A 20,780-nucleotide genomic window follows, 5' to 3' on the forward strand; every position below is an offset into this window, starting at 1 on the left:
TCGCATGAGAAAACTTTCAACAAAAAGAATTCATTAAAAGTCAACAGCGAACATTTGAACACTTCTGGATAACACATCTGCCCAAATGTCACTTCTCTTCGTCACATGCTCGTTACACGTTCTTGGTCACAATTCGAGGTAACAAATGCCACAATGACGATTTTATTGTGAACGCGACACCGGAGTGCAAGAATGACTTTGGGAAAAGTCAAAAGAAGCAGAAAAATACAGCGGAAATTAAGTGCCCAGTTGACTTAGGACATATAACACCCTTCATATCCCTACGTTTGCTTGACGGCACTTCAAAATACTAGCAGAGAACTTGTGTTGGCGATAGCTGGCTTCAACCTGTTTGGCAGAGGTCAGATGTCCGGCCCCACAAACAATTGAGCCCAGAAGGACGCATAACAATGGGTTCTGACTAAACACGTCGGTGTTTTTCAAAACCTTTATCAGCCTAACACGATCGTGTGTGGCACAGTCCCCATATATACATTTCCTCGTGCACAAGTGCCGATACATTGAGTGCAGCGTGAAGTTGTGAGTATTGATCGATTTGGTAAAATTTTCTTGACGCATTTCTTATGGTCAGGTGGTCACAGCTGTTCGTTTTGACGACTTTAATTTGGCGTGGATAATTTTAGCCAAAAACATTAAAATTAAACATGAAATCACAAGAAGGTTTAGGTATTTTTTGTGGAGCATTGTACTGTTGTACAGTAGCTGCAGACACTTCATTGAATCGTCATTATTGTGTATGCAACCAGCACCAATCTGGTTGCCAACTTCAGGCACCTTCACCCTTTTAGGTACAATATTCTGGCAGCGCAAAGATATTGTTACACCTCTGAACTGACTCGAAGCAGTTAAATCGTGCTCTTCAGGAATGTTTCGCAGTCATAAGTATTTCTAACGCAAACATTGTACCTAAGACAGCGCTGCTTGAACGTACTCGGGCTCAATTCTACTATTCTTGAATGCAGCTTTTTTCGTGCCGAAATTCCCCAAACTCTCAGATGATGTAAAAGCTGTAAACAAAAATTGACGGTTTTGTGGGCAGTGCTATCACTTGCATATCCTGCAACCGGACAGGAGCCATATAATTTGCAGTATTTATGACGTACTAAACTGAGTGAAAGCTTTCGTTACATTTCGTAATACTGCAAAACAATCCTTATTAGCAGCTGCGACAACCAAAATGTGCAGAGGTGGCCTCATCACATACAGTACAAAAATAGCGTAATCAAACTCTTATACATAAATTAGACATGTGCGAGCGAAACGTTCACAATCTTAGTGAGGGACAGAGAGGTACATCGTTAGTTTAAGCCCTTCATGTCCGGGCTCCCGGAAATAGATTCCTGGTGGGCCGGGAATGCGCTTAAACAGGTACTCCGCAGAAGTCAGGGCCCCGCACGAAGGCAATGGGTACGGCTAGGCGAGACTAGAGGGATGGGCGAAGATCATTAGGAAAAGGGCTAAGTTATCCCAGGTGTATGGAATGTGGAGTGGTAAAAAGTGTGGACGTGGAAAGTGGGGTGATCGCCTAGCGCAAGGACAAGTCCTGTAGGTGTGTTGTTTCATTTCAGTATGGACACTACACACCTTGCAGTGGTGCTTGCCAGTTCAGGGTAAATGTGGGGGAGAATGAGGCCGCAAGAGAGGGAGAGAGTCAGCGCCCGGCGAATTTAAGTGTTTTCCCGGCTTGTGAGGTCGGGAGGAAAATGGCGAAGGTTGCAGCGGGAACTGCGAAGGTTCTTCAGCTGTTGCCTCCGAACCTTGCTATGGGCGGCACGTTCTTCTTTAAACCTGTAGCCCTGGCAGGGTTGAGGGTCGCTAGGGGCCCGATTCACACCAGCGAGGGCATGAACCATTTCGTTTCCTACAAATCATAGGTGTCCGGGGGCCCATTCTTAAATGAGGGAGAGGTGCATTGTTTAAATGGTGGGCTTTAAAATCAGTTGAATGGGAGCTGCTAGGGATACGAATGACTTCGCTTTTTTTATCACATAAAGATTTTGGCTCCGCGGTGGATATACAGTCACATTATTATCCTGACCTTAACCTCTATGACATGCATTTTGCCCTTAGAAGAATAACCGCCATTATCCTCTGGTCACGACAACTACAAATGTATGCTGAATAGCGCTGAAGTGCCACACTTAAATTCGCCGGGCGCTAACTTTCTCCCTCTCTTGCGGCCTCATTCTCCCCCACATTTAACCTGAACTGGCACGCCCCACTGCAAGGTGTGTAGTGTCCATACTGAAATGAAACAACACACCTACAGGACTTGTCCTTGCGCTAGGCCATCACCCCACTTTCTACTTCAGCGCCGAAGCGCTGAAGCTGGATAGCGCTTGCGAAGGTCCACGCCAAAAGCAATAAAGGCGAGGGCAAGGTGGATGTCTGCAGTGCTGCCCCCCCCCCCGCCCCCCAACCCACCAATAAAATCGCACAAGGGAGACGCTAGTAGGGCAATTCCTTTAGTAGGCGATCTCTTTTTAGGCCATTTTTGCGGGATAGCGCTTAACCATGTGGAATGGGCACAAGCTCAGCGGTTTTTTCCAGGCGGCTATCGGGTGGCCAGCGTGCGCTGGCATGTTTTCTCTATTGGTGCTATTTTCCTTCCTGCTGCCAGGCCCCTACTTTAACCTAGGTGCGAACGTTTTAAGTGTTTTTTGTTGAAGCCAACCAAATCTCTGCTTTATTAATCATAACGGCTCTGCATTGCCATGCATATTTTGAATCAAAACAAAAACATTTGGCTTGCATGAACAGTGCTACCAATTATATTAATGGGAAAGCTGTCCAAATACAAACTGTTCTGAAAGGACGCTTCTTTGCAGCGGTTTAGTGCCCATGACGTAAAATCGGATTCAAACAGGGACGCGAAATAGGGGCCACTAAGGTTGCGCTTAATAACTACGAGCGATGCCTATGAAATGTAAGCTCAATATCGTATGTATACACTAAGCGCCATCTTGTCCTATAAAAGACCAACTAGATCCCCTTCTGTACAACTGGGTCGCTTGCGAGGCTCCAACAATGCTGCGGTAGAGAGGCTGCTGGGTGACTGATAGGCGACTCAGTCTATCTGCTACGAGCATCCATTTCGCCGGTCTCTACACCCGCTGATTTAAAGAGCGCGCAGTGGGGCTGTTGTAGACCGATTTTAATGGTATCAGCCGTGGTTCCAAAATCTAAAGAAGTGGCGAAATAATGCTATAAAGCTGAAATCTTCGTCCCACTGTGCGTTATGAACACAAAAAATGACAGCCCTTCGTTTGAGGACCTGTACACAACAGCGTAGTTTGATAATTGTGACTCCTCAGCAGCAGTAAAGCGTGGTTCAATTTCGCTTAGTTTGATTTTCTTCCAAAGCCCCATGACCCATTATTTGAGGCCAACGTGCGGGAATGCATACCGGAGCTTACAACCAGCCACGCTTCTCCTAACGTTATCTGACAGAAGTGACGAGCGCTCGGCTGGCTCGGCTTCAAGCTTTTTTATCTGTTATATACAGCTGGCACTCTTTTCTGGTGAAGTAAAGCCCACCTGTACCTATCCGCTTGAACAAATTTCACTTCGTACCAGCAGTGTGACTTTCCTGCTTTTATTGCCCACCCTCACGGCAGTGCCCCACATTTGGAAGAACGACGTTTAGTTTTCTATATGGCTTCTGCGCGTGGGGAACCCTTGGTTACAATAGATATAAAGAATTCAATAGTCACGGTACCATTCTAAACATTAAAAACCTCTGGTACAGCTGCCTTCGTGCCGCTTTATAGCAGGGGACTGGTTGCCGCTCCTTCACAGCACTGAAATTTCCCGTGGTGGAGCGGCACTGGGATGGATAAAAAAAAATTTACCTCCCACTACACATGCATCCGGCAATGCCCCAGTCTTTTAAAGGAGTAGAAAAGCGAAAGCTCTGCATTTTTGTATCAGAAAGCACTGTCACCACTCTAGTTATTTACATATAAATAAATAGTGGATCCTATACAAAGGTGGGAACTCTCTTAACAAGAAGCCTTCATCATGACATACCTGGGTTAAAATGATCTTGCGGGTTCATCTTCACAGCGCACAGGATGAATATGTACCAACTAGCTCGATTTTCTAAGCTACTTCAGTTCACCTTGTGGGTGGCATTTTAGTGCGGTATTGTGCTTAGAGTAGTTGTTGATTTTTCAGAACGGTTACAAGTGCGGTGTGCGTAGAGAAATACTCGTGAGGTAACACGTTCAAAGTCTCTATCTTCCTGGCGAAGACGCAACAAGCTCCAAACGCAGACATCGTAATACACGCATGAACTGAGACTTCCCCAGGCCTCGTGGCGCAAGTCGCTTCTTGACCGGCCCTTCAGGGGCAGTAGGGAGATACCCCCCTCCTCCGAGTGTCCGTCTCTGCCCCGCGAGTGCTATTAGCGGAGACCAGCGTTCTCTGGTGTAATGTAAAATCGAACATCTCGCAAAAATACAACAGTAGCAACAGCATGATCAGCCCCATAAAGCGCCCGAAACATTCCGAAAAAAAAGCTTAGCTTAAAAATCAGCTCAAGAAATCACTAAAACAACTTCGTCTTATCAAACGAAATAAGTTGCTTTTGCTGCTTAGCTAAGTATGGCTAAAAACTAAAAATGCCAATTTTTCTAAAGTTTTAGTAAATATGCAAACTTCTTCTCCCTCGTACGTGAATTCCCTACTAAGGACCGTGTCTCCTCTGCTCTCATCTTGTGAAGTTTGGCTAGGACTCATAGCCTTTACGAACGAGTACTCGTTCCCCATTGGTATCGTGTGTAGCGCGTGCTGAAGCACCAGTGATGTCGAAAATACAGCGGGATACGCACCTTCTCCTACCCTGTATTGGCTTTTTCTACAAAATCATCCACCCGCTCAACAGCAATCACAGGCAAGGCTTACTTAACAGATTAGTCACCCTATCGCTTTCACAGAATGTGATAGAAACGGTTCCCCGTTTTCTTGACCTTCATCAGCCCTTCTAATCATTTCTGGGTCCTATGGGAGATACTGTCAGCTCCACGTTTCCGCATCCTATTTCCTAGTTTATCAATTCTCAACCCCTGCATAATGCCGAGACTAGCATACCAGGGGCGGTCTTCTCGAGTTTTGTCCCTTTTTCGTCCATTTCAAAAGTGTCCCTTTTGGCAGGCCCTGATTGACTAAAAGCAAACAACCGGAAGTGACGTAACACAAGCGCGGCAAACCTACTGCCAACGCTTACTGTTTAACCGGAAGTACGTCACGATGAAAGGGACAGTTACGCGAATACCGCCCCAGGCTGTCACCGTCTCCTAGTTACAGCGGTAGCTTTTCAATCCTTCCCTTCTGGCTTTATTCTTGATGTTCGCATTTGTGAAAGGCCAGTGCGACATAACGATAAAAGTAGCTCAGACTAAAACGAGGAACGGCTGTTTTTAATGTTCACGTGCGAATGTAGACGGTTCTCTACATCAATCAGATGCGCCCTCAGTCAAACAAGTCACCAAGCTTGACCTATGCACGCACTTCAGGCTCATTTTATCCGTAACTTCGCTACGTTATTTTTACGGCTCAACAGTTGCCGGGTTTTTGGAGAACATAAAGTTTCCTTTCTTCAAACAGCACAATTGGATCCGATGTGGTTGCTATAATGCCGACGTTTGATTAGGTCTTCAAAATCTCTGTTTACTGACATTTAAACCTGGACATCAAAAACATGACAATCGTTTTAGCTGCCCTTAGCTGAAACTGGACTTCTATTAAAACGACTGCTGTTTTATGAAATGAACTAGAACAAACTGGTGTTTAGCAGGCCATAACTACAGTTAACTAGAGCTAACTCTAGTTCACCTAAACTCGAGACGTAACTCTAGGGTTAACTCTCTGCCCTAGATTTAACTAGACAAAATATTACGATTTCCTTACGTAGAACCAAATAACAAAATGGGATATGTCTTTTGCATTGCGTGATGAAAAAAGTCATGCGCACAGTTTGTAAATGACACTGACACATAGTCCTCTTGAGGAGAAAGTATATGGCCAGTCGTCGAAACAACTACAACAGTCGCAATAATAACACATTTGGTCGCGCAGACGTGAAACACTACGAACCAACAGTCTTCATAGCTGTCAGCAAAAAGAGCACGTAGTTATCTGTACTTCGATTTAGAATGCTCTTGGGGTGCCTATATTCGCTTGTGAGATATCGCGACTACAAATTCAAACGTGGTATGGCTTCTTTAGTCCCTAGACTACCACATGAATTTTGGTTCTAGCTTTCAATCTTCTCAAAACGCAATTTATATAGAGTAGTTATTCTAAAAGACAGGCGGGGAATCTCAGATGGCTTTCTATGGCATTGCAGCGGTTGGCAAAGGCTTCCAGAAACTCCACGATTTTATTTTATTTCGGAAACTTGGCGACAATGCAAAAAAGCGCCTTCCCCGAATGGCAAGTTTTTGTATTTATCATCTCCGTTTAGCACACGTAAAGTCGGCGTTTCTCAGCATATGTGGTGGGCAATAAATTGGTCTATGGAGTACTCCAATTGAAAGAGCAAATTATTTGACGATTTGGAACGTATCAATATAATATATCGCTGGGTTTCCGCCACCTAAGCTGGCCCAGAAGGGATCCCCAGTACACTCATGATTCCGGGTCACTACTACACAACAGGATAAAAGCACACGCTCCTTCCGATACCTGATTTGCACGTCTTAATTTGTTATGGAATATTTCCGTTTCAATAGGCACGTAGTAAGCATATTACAAAAGCCCACAAATTTTAAATTTCTGCAAATCTAGACTATTGTGTCTCAATCATTTTTTTACGCCTCAGCAAGTGATGCGGTCTGAAATAAACATATAAATAAGATGCTAGCAACACTTGCTCATTAGTCACTTTCTCTTCTTTTTCATCACTCTGACGACACAAGCTTTCGTCATTTCTGACAGTTCCTATTTTTTCTGACATTCTTTTCAAAAACTAAATGAAAGACCTGCCACCAAAGGACAAAATATTTTTTCTTCCTTTCAGCCTTGAGAAGCAGCAACTATGTGGGCCCTCACCACTTCAGGAGTCTGCGCGCTCGTCATTGCTTTCTCAACATGCCCAGTTTCCGCAGCAATGAGTGAGAACATTTAACTGCTTTGAACCTGATTCTCTACTAATCAGGACGCAAAATATTTACACTTCTCTTCACCCTTACAAATATTCATACTTTCCAATAAGAGTTCTTTGTGTTCCTAATTGTGCTTGATGTGTAATTTCAGGTCCTACAGCGGTCAAATGCACAACTGTAGGCTTTCCGGATATGATGGACATTCGCTCGGTAATGCACTACGTTACGATTCGATTAGTAACACTAATACAATTGACAACTTATCAAGAATATGGCGGAAAAGGATACTTTGTGCTGTCAAGTTATATGCATACAATCAAAATCGAACATCTATGCTATTTTAGCGCGTACGGAAACAAACGTTGTACGTTATAAAAACTATTTTGCCTGCACTTAACATTCTGAAGGCGGTGTCTTTGCACTTAGTTTTGTTCTGAATCATTCCGTGATAGCTGGAGTTTCAAGGCTTTCTGCATTTCAGAGGAAATGCCTGCTCAGAGAAAAAAAGTGTAACAACATAAAGTATGATTACGGGTGAGGGGTGTCATCCCGTGCTAGCAAAGTACACACGTCTCTATGATATCGCCCTAACTCAGTTAAGAGCAAAGGATGCGGCCCTGTTTTCTCTATTGAGTAGCATTATTCGGCCACTTCTTCAAATTTGCGCTGATAAATGGTGGTACATTACTACATCTAATTACATACATTACTAAATTGCAATAATACATCACTACACCACATTACTACACTACTACACTACTACACTACATTAATTACATAACTACTACAGTTAAACCTGCATATAAATAAGTTGACAAAAATTCGTATTTTTTCGTTACATCAGGGTTTTTGTAACATGCAGGTTTCGAGTTAAAGCTCGCGGAAATGAAGCAGAAACGAAACCAATATGCTATGCATCGGTGATTCTGAACTCACCCTTGTTCAACGATATATTTAACAATGAAAAACTGCGTGGTTCGCGCTTGCGGCGACTACACGGACCCCGAATTCACAAACGTAACTAAGTATCAATTTTGCTCTTGATACTTTTTGGTGTCTTAACGCGTTTCAAGAACCAAACTTATGCATAAAGGGCGCCTTTTTGCGAACTTCATGCTCTTTTATGCAGTCAAAATTGTTGAACGGATGCTAACTGGGAGACAGTACCGGGCGGTGACGTTCTTCCTTCTTCCCGGCGGAGACGGCGTTTAAAATTACAAGCGTGTCCTGAAAGGACAAATCGTTTCGTATTCAGGCAGCAGAAATCACCCACGAACCCATACCGCAGATATCAGGGGACACACGCAAATACACACCGACAGGCAAGCTAGCACCTAACCGACACCGCACTCACACGTGAAAACCCACGAGTGATTGCCGTGCAGGCGAAATTTGCTAAATTAGTGCATTTAGCCAGCCGATTTTTCAGAAAAAGGCAAGAAGCCTAGGCTCATCAGCGTAGCGAATTCGTTACATCCAGGTTAACCGTCACCACTCCTTCGTTACATAGAGGTCGCAAGCACGTGGACTTCAATGAAGAGGAAAATGGGGAATTGAGAAACTTTGTTGAATCCAGGAATTCGTTATATAGAGGTTCGTTACATCCATGCTTAACTGTATTATGCTGAGGTTGCTTCCACTATTCCCACTATTCGCACTACTTACACCCGCCACTGTTGTGCTACTTTAGAGCTTCCTGTGACGATTAAGCGACTGTGATCTTGGAATGGTGGTAACTTGATAGCGATTCGTTCACCCACTCGCAATGCTTCCCATGCAAAACATTCTCGAGAGGATATAGGGAGAGAGAAAGTTTATTATAAAAACAGCCCAAGTCCAGGCCGTTGTGCCAGAGTTTCTTTAATAAGAGACGGCCAGTCCGTAGAATTCCCAGATGTCCTCACTAACGCGAAGGCAATGGGCCGCTTGGAGTTCTTGCGTCCACGTCACGTCCACGCCATGCATGACCCGGGGTCATCCAGTCCTACCAGGAAGCTATGCGGGAACTCAGGTGTGGCCGTAGGTCTGGTGAATCGCGATCCCAGTAAAGGTGTCGTACTGATGGGCACGAAGGTCAGGTGGGTGTAGGGCAAGTGGGGCAGAGAGGATGAATGTAGTGCATATGGGGTGGAATGAGAAAAGACGATGTTTGTGCTTTCCGGACCACAAATGCGGCTTGACCGGAGAGAGTGGGGTGGGGTACTGGGAAACACTGCCTACTGGCCCCTTTCGCGCAGACATGCATCCGGCCTGCCTGATAACTTAAAATTTTTTTAGTGCAAAGGTGGCACACATTTGGTCACAGCATGAACCGACCCGGGGAGAGTTCTCGGGTACGTGCGTCTGCTCGAGCATTGCCGTCGATGTTGGAGTGGCGGGGCACCAATACCAGCATTATCTTGTGGGGAGATGGGAGCAAAGGGCACATTTTTGATGTCTGAGGTATGAGGGTGTGTGGAATATCAAGAAATATTGCGTATCTCCTCCTGCGAGTCACAAAACACGAACATTGGGCTGACAAGGGGTTCGAATGTGACAGAGCATTAGACGGCGGCGGCTATGAAGAATTCTTCCAGGGTTGTACAAGCTGGGCCGTTTTTGAAGGGGTAGGTGGTGCCTACGGACAAGGTGGGGCAATGCGGGGGATACAACAATTTCTAGAAATGGAGTCAAAACAGCCGCCCGTGAAGTATATTGCCGCTCCATTCGGTTTAGGCCAATTTCTGCTCATGTTCAATGCTTTTGTGCGTTGTTCTCTGCGGACCAAGTTGTGAGCAGTACGCAAGTGGCGATGATTACGTTCAATTACTCGGTTTGGGAAGAAAGACCAGGGAGGACGTTAGGGAGGGATGAGGGGAAGGCTTTCTGGTGCATAGTTTAAGAGGGTGGGGAGCATCCGACAGGGGTTGCAGGCTTTAAGCGTTCAGGCTGGGCCTGAAGGCGAGATGCGATCCGTTCTTTGAAGGTATTGTGCATTTACAGGGCTAAGACGCCTTTCGTGGCGGCACAATGAGGTACCCCCAGTGCCAAACGATAGAGGGCACGGAGGGCTCCTTCAAGGCGGTTTGACTAGGCAAGTGAGATGCGAAGGTAGGGTATAGTGCACAGGATGCGAGATATCGCGAAAGAGTATACAATGCGGATAAGGTGGGGCTCTTTGAGGGCTTGTTTGCGGTTACAAATGTGCCTATGAGGTGCGAGACCTGAGCGATCTGGGAGTGGAGAATTTGAAGCTGAAGAACAGCAGATCGAGGCCCACATTTTTTTAATGAATACACTTGTGTTATGGATTGCCGCGCCAATCCAGAGCTCTAATAACCAGCGATCTGGGTCAGGGACTTGTCCTTCGGACATTACTAAAAGGCAAGATCTAAATGCAGATATGTTAAGCGCGATGGAAGGTGCGTGGTCGACCACGCCCATTGTAACGTTTTCTTGATGTGACCCGGACTGCTGGAGTTCACCCAAGGGGTAATGTCATCCGCGTAGATTTAGTGCTTGAGGTAGGGATCCAGGCTACCCGCGGGGGCATTGATGACAGGGCAAGGTGTAACGGGGCCATACAGACAAAACATGAGTTTGCTTCATTCGAACGATTGCCTCCTTAGAGTCATACTGACTCAACTTTTAACGCAAACTCAACTCACATAAGCTCAACTTTAACTCAAATAAGCTGTATCATTAGGAAACAAGGGAACGGCCCTGCGACGCGCTAGCTGATTTCCCTCAACCGGACATACGATGTCATATGCCCGGCTCATCGATTGGCTGAGGCCGGCAAAAGCAAACTTAATTAGGCAGGGGTCATAAGCTTGCCGAACGAGGTATTTCCGCCTAAATTTAGAGCACGTTCCTTTTATAAGAGTGAGAATGGTGGAGTAAACAGTGAAAGTTACGAACGTACACGTAAACATAGAAGTACCGATGCATACTGCTGTTGGTACTGGGCGTACTTGCTTATTTTAGATGTACCGTAGTGCGGCGCTTTGGGGTTATCTCAGACGTATCTGGCCTACTGGCGTAAGCGGCGGAGTCTTTCGTGACCATATTTGTCGAGCGAATATCATGTTTTACGAAAAGAATATTTTCTACGTTCACAAAAAAAAGCCAGGTGCAAATACGGTCCAAAACAAAGCAAAGGCAAAAAACGGCCCGGCACAGTATGGTGCCGCCATCTAGGAGGACTGATGGTAATCAAGGCTCCGCAGTCGGCTACCGAGCTTAATGGCGCACTACGTTTCGCTTGAAGACCTGTTCTTGTGACGTCATTGCAGACGTCACCAAAACAAACGATTTGGCAGGAGAATCAAAATTTTACCTTAGATTGATGAACTTCTCTGTGAATAAAGCATCGTTGTTTGCGAACAAGCGCTGGAAGGGGGGGGGGTGGCACTACAAAGCACGAGATCTTTCGAATAAAACAAACGAGTGTTTGGTCTCAATGGCACCATTAAAAAAAGTTGGGGAGAGTATAGAGCCCTGAGGCATCCCTGTTGTAAGAAAGAAAGGGGTACCCTGGGAACAGGGCATCGAATCAGCGGCAGTGCAATTGGAGGAGAAGTCGGGGATCGGATTGTATAAGCAGCGGCCGCGCCCCGTTGATTACAATGTGCCGAGGATGGGGGCCTGAGCCACCCGATCGAATGCCTTTTTTAATTTAACGGGTGCGAGCTAGTTGGTAAGAGCTAGTTTTATCCCATTATAACTTCCTTAACCACAGTAAAGAAAATACAAGAGGAGCGAGACAAGGACCAGCGCTAGCCTTTTCTAACTATCCTCTTTGAGGCGGATGATGGTGTCTTGGGTAGAGAGTACGTGGGCTGGGAAGCCAGTCTAGGTGGGATACGAAGGAGCGGGATGTGTGAGATACCACTCGAGACGAGTAAGAGATACGCTCGAGTAGCTTCCCGACACACGAGGTTAGCGAAATGGGCCGTAGGTAGGGTACCGTATGGGGCTAACCAGGTTTAGAAAGAAGAAGAATTTTTTAATGTTTCCAAGCGGCTGGAGTACGGCCACTTTCTCATACGGCATTGAAAAGGTGGAGTAGATATAGAATACCCCCATCTGGCAAGTTTCAGACCGGCTTGTACTGCATACCATTCTCACTCGGTGCGGTACCTCGACGGAGACGGTCCAGAGCATTGAGTAATTCGATCAACATAAAGGGGGTATCCGGCGGAGATGGTGAAAATGCGTGAATTAGAAGAGCGGGTAGTGAATTATCTGAACTGGCATGGAAGTGGAGGAGGCGCAGATCATTAGCATGTTCAGTAGAAGCCCCAGTGCTGAGCAAAATACGAGCGAAGGGTTGAGAAGGGCAGGAGTGGTTAATAGGACCCCGAGTAGGCGCCAAGTACGTTTAGTGTGCTTTCGAGGGTTGAAGTCATCGCAGATTCCAGCAGTTGGAGCGAACGAGTAACTCAGCATGCGCCTGGGCCTCCTGGGTTAAAGTATTTATATGGAGGCGCCGTTTCCGCTTGTGTTTTTGGCAGCGCCAACGCTGAAGAAGAGACCGACAGGAATGCCATAGGAGCAGGAGGTGGGTGGGCGTCGACGTAGGGCGACTCAGTGTGCGGAAAGAGGCGTTTAGTGTGTCAATGAAAGAGATCATGTATTTGTTGCAGCCAAGAATCTGGGTCCGCGGGATGTAAAGGAGTAAAAAGCAATGTCTTACTGCATGCAAATCTGTTAATTTCGTAGGCTTACGCGTTCGGTGGCGTAAGCGAGTGGATGGTAGGGTGATTTCTAAAAGTGAATGATCACTGCCAAAGAACTCGTATGTGTGTGACCATGTTGGGGAGCTTGGGGCTATGTAGAAAGCTAGGTCCGGAGTTGTGCCCAGGCAGCGCTGTGGCCAATGCGTTTGGCACATTGGGATCTATGACAAAAACATGATTGGCGCTGTACTATTTCCGATAGACTACAACCGCCGATCCCGATTCGAGAGTAACCTCAAAACCACCGGGGACAAATGAAGTACCCCACGATTAGACGAGGTGCTGTCCGACGAGTGCGTGTGGGGACCAGGGAATCTAAGGGCGGCAGTTTTGCTTGCCTGGGCGGTGGTACACGTTAACGATTGGCATGGGTGCGATAAGTGCACTAACTGATATGACTACCCCGTGGTCCATAAAATCTCGGGTGTATGGGAGGGGCTGGATAAGCGGGATAACTGGAAGGTGAGAGGCTATAAGAGCAATAAGGCAGAGTGAGCTAGGTACCGTGCATTTCCCTACGGGATAGACAACATAGCCAGGGATTCTCGGAAGTCAGAAAGCCTCTTGTGAGGGAATTACGTCCGGGGAACGCGGCGTGTTTGAATGAATGTTCCAAGGGAAGGAAGTTTCCGTTTGAGATCTCTACAGAGGAGAGCTATGGCGGTCATTTTTAGGTTAGGTAGAGTTTTTACTTCTAAATCCCCTAGGAGAGACATCGGTGTCGCAGAAAGGTAGGGGATCATTGTCATCATCTTGCTACTCTTGCCAAGGCATGTAATTCTACTGTACCGTTTACTCATTTACTCTTCAGGAGCAGAATGATACAGCTCCTGTTTCCGGCCCTTATGTGGTGTGTTGGGTGCCACACTTGAATCAACCTCATATCACTACTCCTCAATGATGTAACGTGTGGGTCAGTTCCAAGTTACTAGCCAGGATGTCGTTATAATAATGACAGTGAACACGATGTGCCTTACGCTTCCAAGGACGGACATTTTTTGCTTACAATCAGGCGAGAGATATATTAGATTACAAGAATATATAGCTGGCTATTCCAAAATGTCAGGGAAAAAAAAGGCAGCATCTCCACTCCGAGTATGATGGCAAGGGTGCGGAGAACGGGGACACAAAATAACATCCAAGTTGCGCCCCGAGTGACATCCGATTTGCGCCCCGACCGTAATTCGATTTGAGCGGTGAGTTGCACCTTGATTATTCCCTAAAGAAACTGCAACTCGCGGCTCAAATCGAATATAGCTTAATTTTCGCTTGATGGTGGTGTGCGCATGGATGGACGCGGACGGACATTGGGAGGTCCTAAGGTACTCCGCAGCGCTACAGGCGAGGGAGTAAGCCCTTTGACTGTCGGTGCACCAGCTAACGGTCGTAGCCCAATGGGTAAGACGACTGACACTAACTATGTCTGGTCTACGAGGCACAGGCTCGAATCCCACCGGTGCGTGTGTGATTTTTTGCGATTGAAAATGCTGTGCGCACGGACGCGGACGGACGCTGTGCGGTCCTAAGGTGCTCCGCACCTGAAAGGGTTTAGGTTTTACACTCCCAAATCAAGTCATCACAAGCGAAGCTAAGAATATGCTGAAGGTGGTTCGTGAAAGTTTGCCGTTGCTTGAGATTTCGCCGCATGCTGTCTAAGTATCTCGACTGGATGATTGTATGCGTCATTTCGCTTGAGCAGACGAGTGTGCGTATATAGCCAATTCGGCGCGCCATTGCTGGCGAGACTAAGGAGCCATGCGCTGGCAATGGTTGGTTCCTCAGTCTGTTGAAGCAGGGTTGCTGAAAGCCCATTTAAGACACGGCTTTCGTTTGCGTGCATTGCGCGTTTCAGTCGTCAACATTCCTGTAAACTCAGTCAGCGCAGTGTTTATTACATATCATATCCATCGCTAATCCCTATCATAGCCTTGCGGTTCGCTTGCGCTGAACCGCACGCCCAGAAGGCTCAGCCACCGTGAGGCGCCGCTGGGCGATAACTAGCAGGCGAAGAGGCAGGGAACACGATAGAAAGAAACACGCAGATTGCTCGCTAGTGGCTGAAAGTCATTGCGACGCGATGAATGACCTTGAAATACGTAGCTTATTAGAGCTTTCGCTGTGAAAAGTAGACTCTTAAGGCGGGAGTTTAGCTTTTGCTGTGCAGAGGTTGATCCCATGGATGTTTGTAGGGTGCCATCTTATCGTTGTCTTCTCATCGTGCGATAGTTTGGGCAACGAAAGATAGAATATAAGCATCCTGGGGTCAACCAGTCAGCCAGGCAGTTAGTTGGGGTACAATGTTTAACTTTTGGTAGTTACAAGGTAGTTGTGGTTTCCGCACCTGCATTAGGAAATACTTACACAAATCATTTTAATGCGTATCCCATAATCAGCGAGCCAAGCAAAACATTGACAAGCTCACGTATAATTTTCCCCCATCACAACCAACAAGGCTGCAAAAAGCATAGCATGAAAGAAGGATCATTGCATGACTCATATATTTTTGTTCCCACTATATTTCTCTCATTACAGTGCCTCAAAGGTACCCTACAACTCTGCGGAGCAGAAAGAGTAAGTAATTATTTTGTGTATTACTGCCATTGGCTATTTGCAACCCAACTGCTCGTGACGTAGTACGCTATCTTTCATAGATCACGGCCACTCACACTGACATCATTGCTAGCAGGCAGTCGCTCGAATGTCAATGGAAACAATGGGACATCGGTAGTACAAGACAAACTTTATTGGGAGAGAAAGCAACGGCTCAATCTATAATAGCGCGCCGAAACACACAGCAAGGAGGTGAACGCCCATCTCCATTACCGCGTGGCGCCAAGCAACAGCTGTATCTCGTTTGCGGGAGGACGAGAGCAGCGGCTTTGTTAGCAGACGATGTCTGTGTGATCTTCACATGCTAACTATACCACGTTCTACTTGCGGTGCAATAGTCGCGATTGCCTCTCGAAATTAGTTCACATCCAATAAGACGGGCGTTGTGGTAGCGATAGAGCTTGCAATTGTGTGGGCAGTGTGTATTCGGCTGTGATTAGAGTAAGTCATCTTATAAGAATCTCCTTATTACCGCAATGTCGTAGCATTTTGTCAACATTTCCGCAATGCTGCAGAATCAGCACCGTTGTGCTTGTGCTCCCATTATTAATCATCTGCTTGCCATTTCTCATTATTTCTTGAACACCAATGAGCATTCACCGGTTTCGTTTGATTTGTCTAGTTTTATTATGCCGCAATTAAAAGTATTCACCAACAAATTAGGAAAAAACGTCTCTGGTCTAACACTTCTAAACCTAGTTATCATGAGCGAAAGTGAACATTTATAGTAAGATGCAGCGTGGTAGAGATTTCGCGCTAAACATCTTACAAGACATTCCACTCTGCAAACGTGAATGACCGGCGAAGCTTTTTAAAATGAGTCATAATAGGGTATATGGAGCTAAAATTTCGGTCTCTGTCTGTCTGTCTGTCTGTCTGTCTGTCTGTCTGTCTGACCCACGATTCAGCTGCCAGGCCAAACGTTATAAGGATTCTTCAATGAGACGTTTATTTAGGCAGCACAATCCCAAACTACTGAATCTGGTGGCAATGTTCATACTGGTCAACAGTTACCACAGGTCCGGGATAATTGCAGATCCATGGGAGCGGCCTTTGCACTGCAGTGGGCGTGATAGGCTGCTGCTGCTGCTGCTTCTGCTGCTGCTGCTGATGATGATGATGATGAAACCATGTCCATTAGGGCTCACGTCGAAATAGAGGAAAGAAAATGGCTTTCGTTTTCAGGCCACTGTTTGCTTTGAATTTCTTCGTTTTGATGGCAGGTATAAATCACCTGCACTGCCGTGAAAGGGATTGGCGTTCAAGATTGTATAAAGTTACTGTGCCATTGCTGCATCCTTCGTAACTTTGACGCTTCCGAACTTGCAGCGCAAGGTACGCAGCTTCAGGTGTTGACTCTTTGCAGCCCTGCCAATTTGAAACGAAAATTTAAATTCTGCGTCAAGCCCCTAAAAACGCATTAATAAAATTTAATGTCGTTTTTTTCATAACTCTTTTTGTCTATGGTAAGGGGACCTGGGCGAGTTGGTGTTGCATTGAAGAAAAATTCATAGCGCAGGCGGACAAGGATAAGACAGCACAGACACCCCAGAGTGCCCCGTGGTGTCTCCGCTGTCTTGTCCATGTCCGCCTGCGCTATGAATTTTTCCTTGTGTCAACTGCTTCTGACGCACACCTCTTCTTATAGATTAGTTCCTAAAAAGTTTTCACCCCAATTTTTTTGTTGTGTAAGTTTTTTTTAGCCTGGGCGGAAATAGCTACGTATAGAAAGAAAATATGCTCACTCGGCAATATGATGTAGTCTACAAAGCCGAAAATATAAGCAATTTTACGCAAGGGCTGTTTTTTGGCATTTGTGAATTGAGCTAATACCGAAGTCCAAGTAATAATTGCGGCTCATGTAGCAGCACATGCTATTTTCAGAAAAGGAGCATTCCACAAACCTTATGTTATTCGTTTGTCTTTCAGGGAGATGTCAGATCAACTTCCCAGAAGTTGGCGAAAGTGAGTAACCTATACGATGAAAAGAACGCACATTGCCAAGTCTATGCATGCGTCTAAAACATTTTCTCTTTACTCTAATCTACACTACCCGGGCTTATGTGGACACGTGTAGCTTGATCAAAACCAGGCGTGCAAAAGTTTCGAGAATTTTGACTATCCTGATGAAAACAGTTTGTTTCCTTAGGAATTGTAACAGCTACCAAAACCTTTCTAAAGTCTTGCTGTCCTTGTGTGTGATGAGCACTTTTATTTTATACAAAGAAGTGTTAGTAGGTTTATTTAGTTTTAATAAATCTGAACCTGTACACAAGATGGCGAGGATCGCCACAGTTAACTGGGTGCATTAGATGGTGCGAACCGTCGCAGCACTCTCCGTGTTCTTACGAATATTTTACATACTCCCGAGTAAATCCACGCCACTTGCCATTGCGGAGCAATTTGGCAAAAAAAAAACCGCGTACAAATTTGGATCACTTCTATTTTCAAAACGGTTTAGAAGAGCAATTTCAGTTTTGATGTTTATGTGAAGATTTTTCAAGTGGTTTCAGGTCTGGAGGGGCAACAAGAAAAATTATTTTCACCAACAATATTGTTATTTTTAGCACGCCCGTTTTCGCCTAATTACAAATAATATCATTAGTATTGTTGAAGATAAAACTATCGATAAACCACCTAACACCGGGAGAAATGTTAGTTGGGGGACGGCGGAATCAGGCAAACAATTTTGTTGACACTGACCTAATTGTACGAGCCGGTACAACAATCGGCCGCTGTTAATGAGGTAAATAATTAACAGCGAGCATCGCACACGATTGCACGAGAAAATTTGGCGCTTGCTTACACGCCAGGCGGTCCACTTCTTCATGGAGGCGTTGCTCAATGCCCGAAAAATAGTACATGTATGCCTTATTATTTCTGGAATTTGTTTCCATTATATTTTACTCTCATCGATTTTTTATTAGAATAGGTTGCCGCAACTCGGACGCACCGCAGTGTCTTACCGCGCATGCCGGGTATTTGCAAAGACATGTGAAAGTCGCTTAGCGCTTGTAAGCTTTGAAATGTATGGCCTACTCAAATTCACAGCAAAGAATGCAGCAATAATTAGCAGGTTAATCAAATAGGAGGTATGATCTCCTAGTTACCGTGAAAGCTCATCATGAACAGTTCATTTGCGTCATCACCCTGGTAGTTTTGGAAGCACTGCCTCAACAAAGAAGCGGCATAATTTGTTTCGATATCCAATGTAATTTTAGTCATCAGAATACTAACCCTCGCTACCTGTTTCTTTCACGTCAACAACAATAGAATATTTTTACCTGACCACCTTTCACGGTCCGCTCCGCTACGATAGGAAGTGGGAGCGCCATTGCGCATGCGTGACGCTTGGCCACGAACGGCATTGGCTCCGGTTGGGCTGAACGTTCCGCCGATACCGTAGCGGATCGTCAAAAACGGTCACCTCTCTATTGATAAGGAATATCGTTTACTACCGAACGAGAAAACCTCTTTCTGGCAATATTCTCGTGTTTTGTCCGTTTTGGGTCTACTTCAAATGTGTCCGTTTTGAGCAAGCCCTGATTGCCTAAAAGCGGATGTGACGCCATGCAAGAACGGCGGAGCTATGAGCCGCAGCTTCTCGGAGAAGACGATTTGGAGCAGACGATTTTCGTCGCATTGTTGTTGGTTCGCTGGCGGAACAATAAAAACATAAAAGATAGTTTAAAATAGGTTTAGTCGTTTAAAATGTGCCTACAAGAACAGTTGCGCAAAAGTCAACCCAAAGACCGCCAACAACCTGAAGTACGTCACAATAAAACGGACGAAAAACGGACGTTTTCAGAACGGACAAACACGGGAATACCGCCCCTGGTAGATTGTGTGTAGCACGAAAAGGTTTGAACAAACTGTCTCCTCAGCGTCAGGTTTTAAAAAGACTCTGCAACGCTTCTGATAAACGCTTTCACTCTTTCGTTCGCGTTCGGAAGCACTGAGAAAGCTTTAGTTATCGCCGGCACGAAGCGGCACTGCCTTATTTGACGTCGCAACAGATACGCATTCCGTTTCTCCTTTGCTTTTGTGGCTTTCTTTTTAAATTGGATGTCGAGTGAGTTCATTGCTGCAGCTGCAGGAAAGCCAGCCAATAGCTACTGCACCGCTGTAATGAAGTAATTCCAGCGGTCGAAGAAAGCCAAGACCAATAAAGGGAGAAAACATTTTTGAGGAAGTTTATAAGTTTTCTGGTGGGAATACAGCAGTAAATTATGGCTCAGGAACTTTGCGGCCTCTTAATATAAGCATTGGATGTGTTAACTAATTACGTTCTGAATGAATTTAGATTTGGAAAAAAAATGAGTGGAGTGTTGCAGGGTCTCTTTAAAGGGGCCTTGCAGACAAAGTACAGGTTTGTTTTATTCGAAATATTTTGTGTTTTATAGGGCCCCAGCGTTTGTCTGGCAGCAAAAAAAGGCGTTTACACTGAACAATTAATCAATTTATTATACATTTTTATTCTCCCGCCCAAACGTGTGTTTTCGTGACGTCTACCATGAAGTTATAAGGGCGGGTATTCAAACGAACTTTCAGTGCGTCAGTAGGCTCTGCAGCCTTGCTTACCGTCAGTCCTCGCAGGTGGTTCTACCCATACTAAGCCACGGATCGCGGTCCGTCGTTGTTTTGTTCCTGACCGTATTCGCACTTGGCTTGTTTTTTTTACGGCAGAAAGTAATCGTTTCGTGAAACATGGGGTATTCTCGACAAACAGGGTCATGTGTGGCAACATCACTAGCGCCAATCGGTCAGTGTCGTGTAAGACAACTCCAAAGCGCCGGGCTGCTATGCAGCTGAAAAAAGCAAGCGCGCCCAGTACCAACACCAGTGCACATCGGTACTTCTATGTTTACGTATATTTTCTTACCTTCATTGCTTACCCCACCATTGTTCCCGCTATAAGGTGAATATTAAATGCATTTAAGCGCAAATACCTCCTACGGAAAGCTTATAAGCCCGGCCTAATTTGCGTTTGCTCTTGACGACCTCAGCCAATCGCACAGCTGAGCGTATGACATCATAGGTTCTGTTGCGGGAAGCGAGCTTGTGGGTCCCATGACCATTCCTTTTTTGAGTGTTTTGAGTGATCTTATTTGAGTGAAGTGTGCGGTAAAAGTGGTGTAAGAATAATTCTAACTAGGCAATCTTTCGAATGAACCAAACTTGTGCTTTGTCTGCATGGCCCCTTTAAACATGCTGTTAGGGCAAGAGGAGACAGGCAGCAGGGTTCAGTGTCATGGCTGACGGAAGGGGGTTCTCGGATTTCATGACATGATTATGTACACGATGATGATCATCTGGGAGCATA

The 20,780-nt window shown here is 45.6% G+C and overlaps 1 protein-coding gene across 1 annotated transcript in view; it reads left to right on the plus strand.

Annotated features, from left to right (window-relative positions):
- Positions 1-455: 455 nt before the first annotated feature.
- Positions 456-20,780, plus strand: part of LOC144139212 (uncharacterized) — a 48,347-nt gene continuing 28,022 nt past the window's right edge. The window contains exons 1-5 of the mRNA XM_077671632.1: positions 456-540; positions 7,043-7,136; positions 7,279-7,337; positions 15,380-15,418; positions 17,387-17,422. Coding sequence (XP_077527758.1) covers positions 7,061-7,136; positions 7,279-7,337; positions 15,380-15,418; positions 17,387-17,422 — 210 coding nt within the window. The 5' untranslated portion in view covers positions 456-540; positions 7,043-7,060. The remainder of the gene's footprint in view (positions 541-7,042; positions 7,137-7,278; positions 7,338-15,379; positions 15,419-17,386; positions 17,423-20,780) is intronic.

This window comes from Haemaphysalis longicornis, unplaced genomic scaffold (assembly GCF_048455015.1).
Source record: "Haemaphysalis longicornis isolate Haplotype H1 unplaced genomic scaffold, Haemaphysalis longicornis Haplotype H1 scaffold_5, whole genome shotgun sequence".
Lineage (NCBI taxonomy): Eukaryota > Metazoa > Arthropoda > Arachnida > Ixodida > Ixodidae > Haemaphysalis > Haemaphysalis longicornis.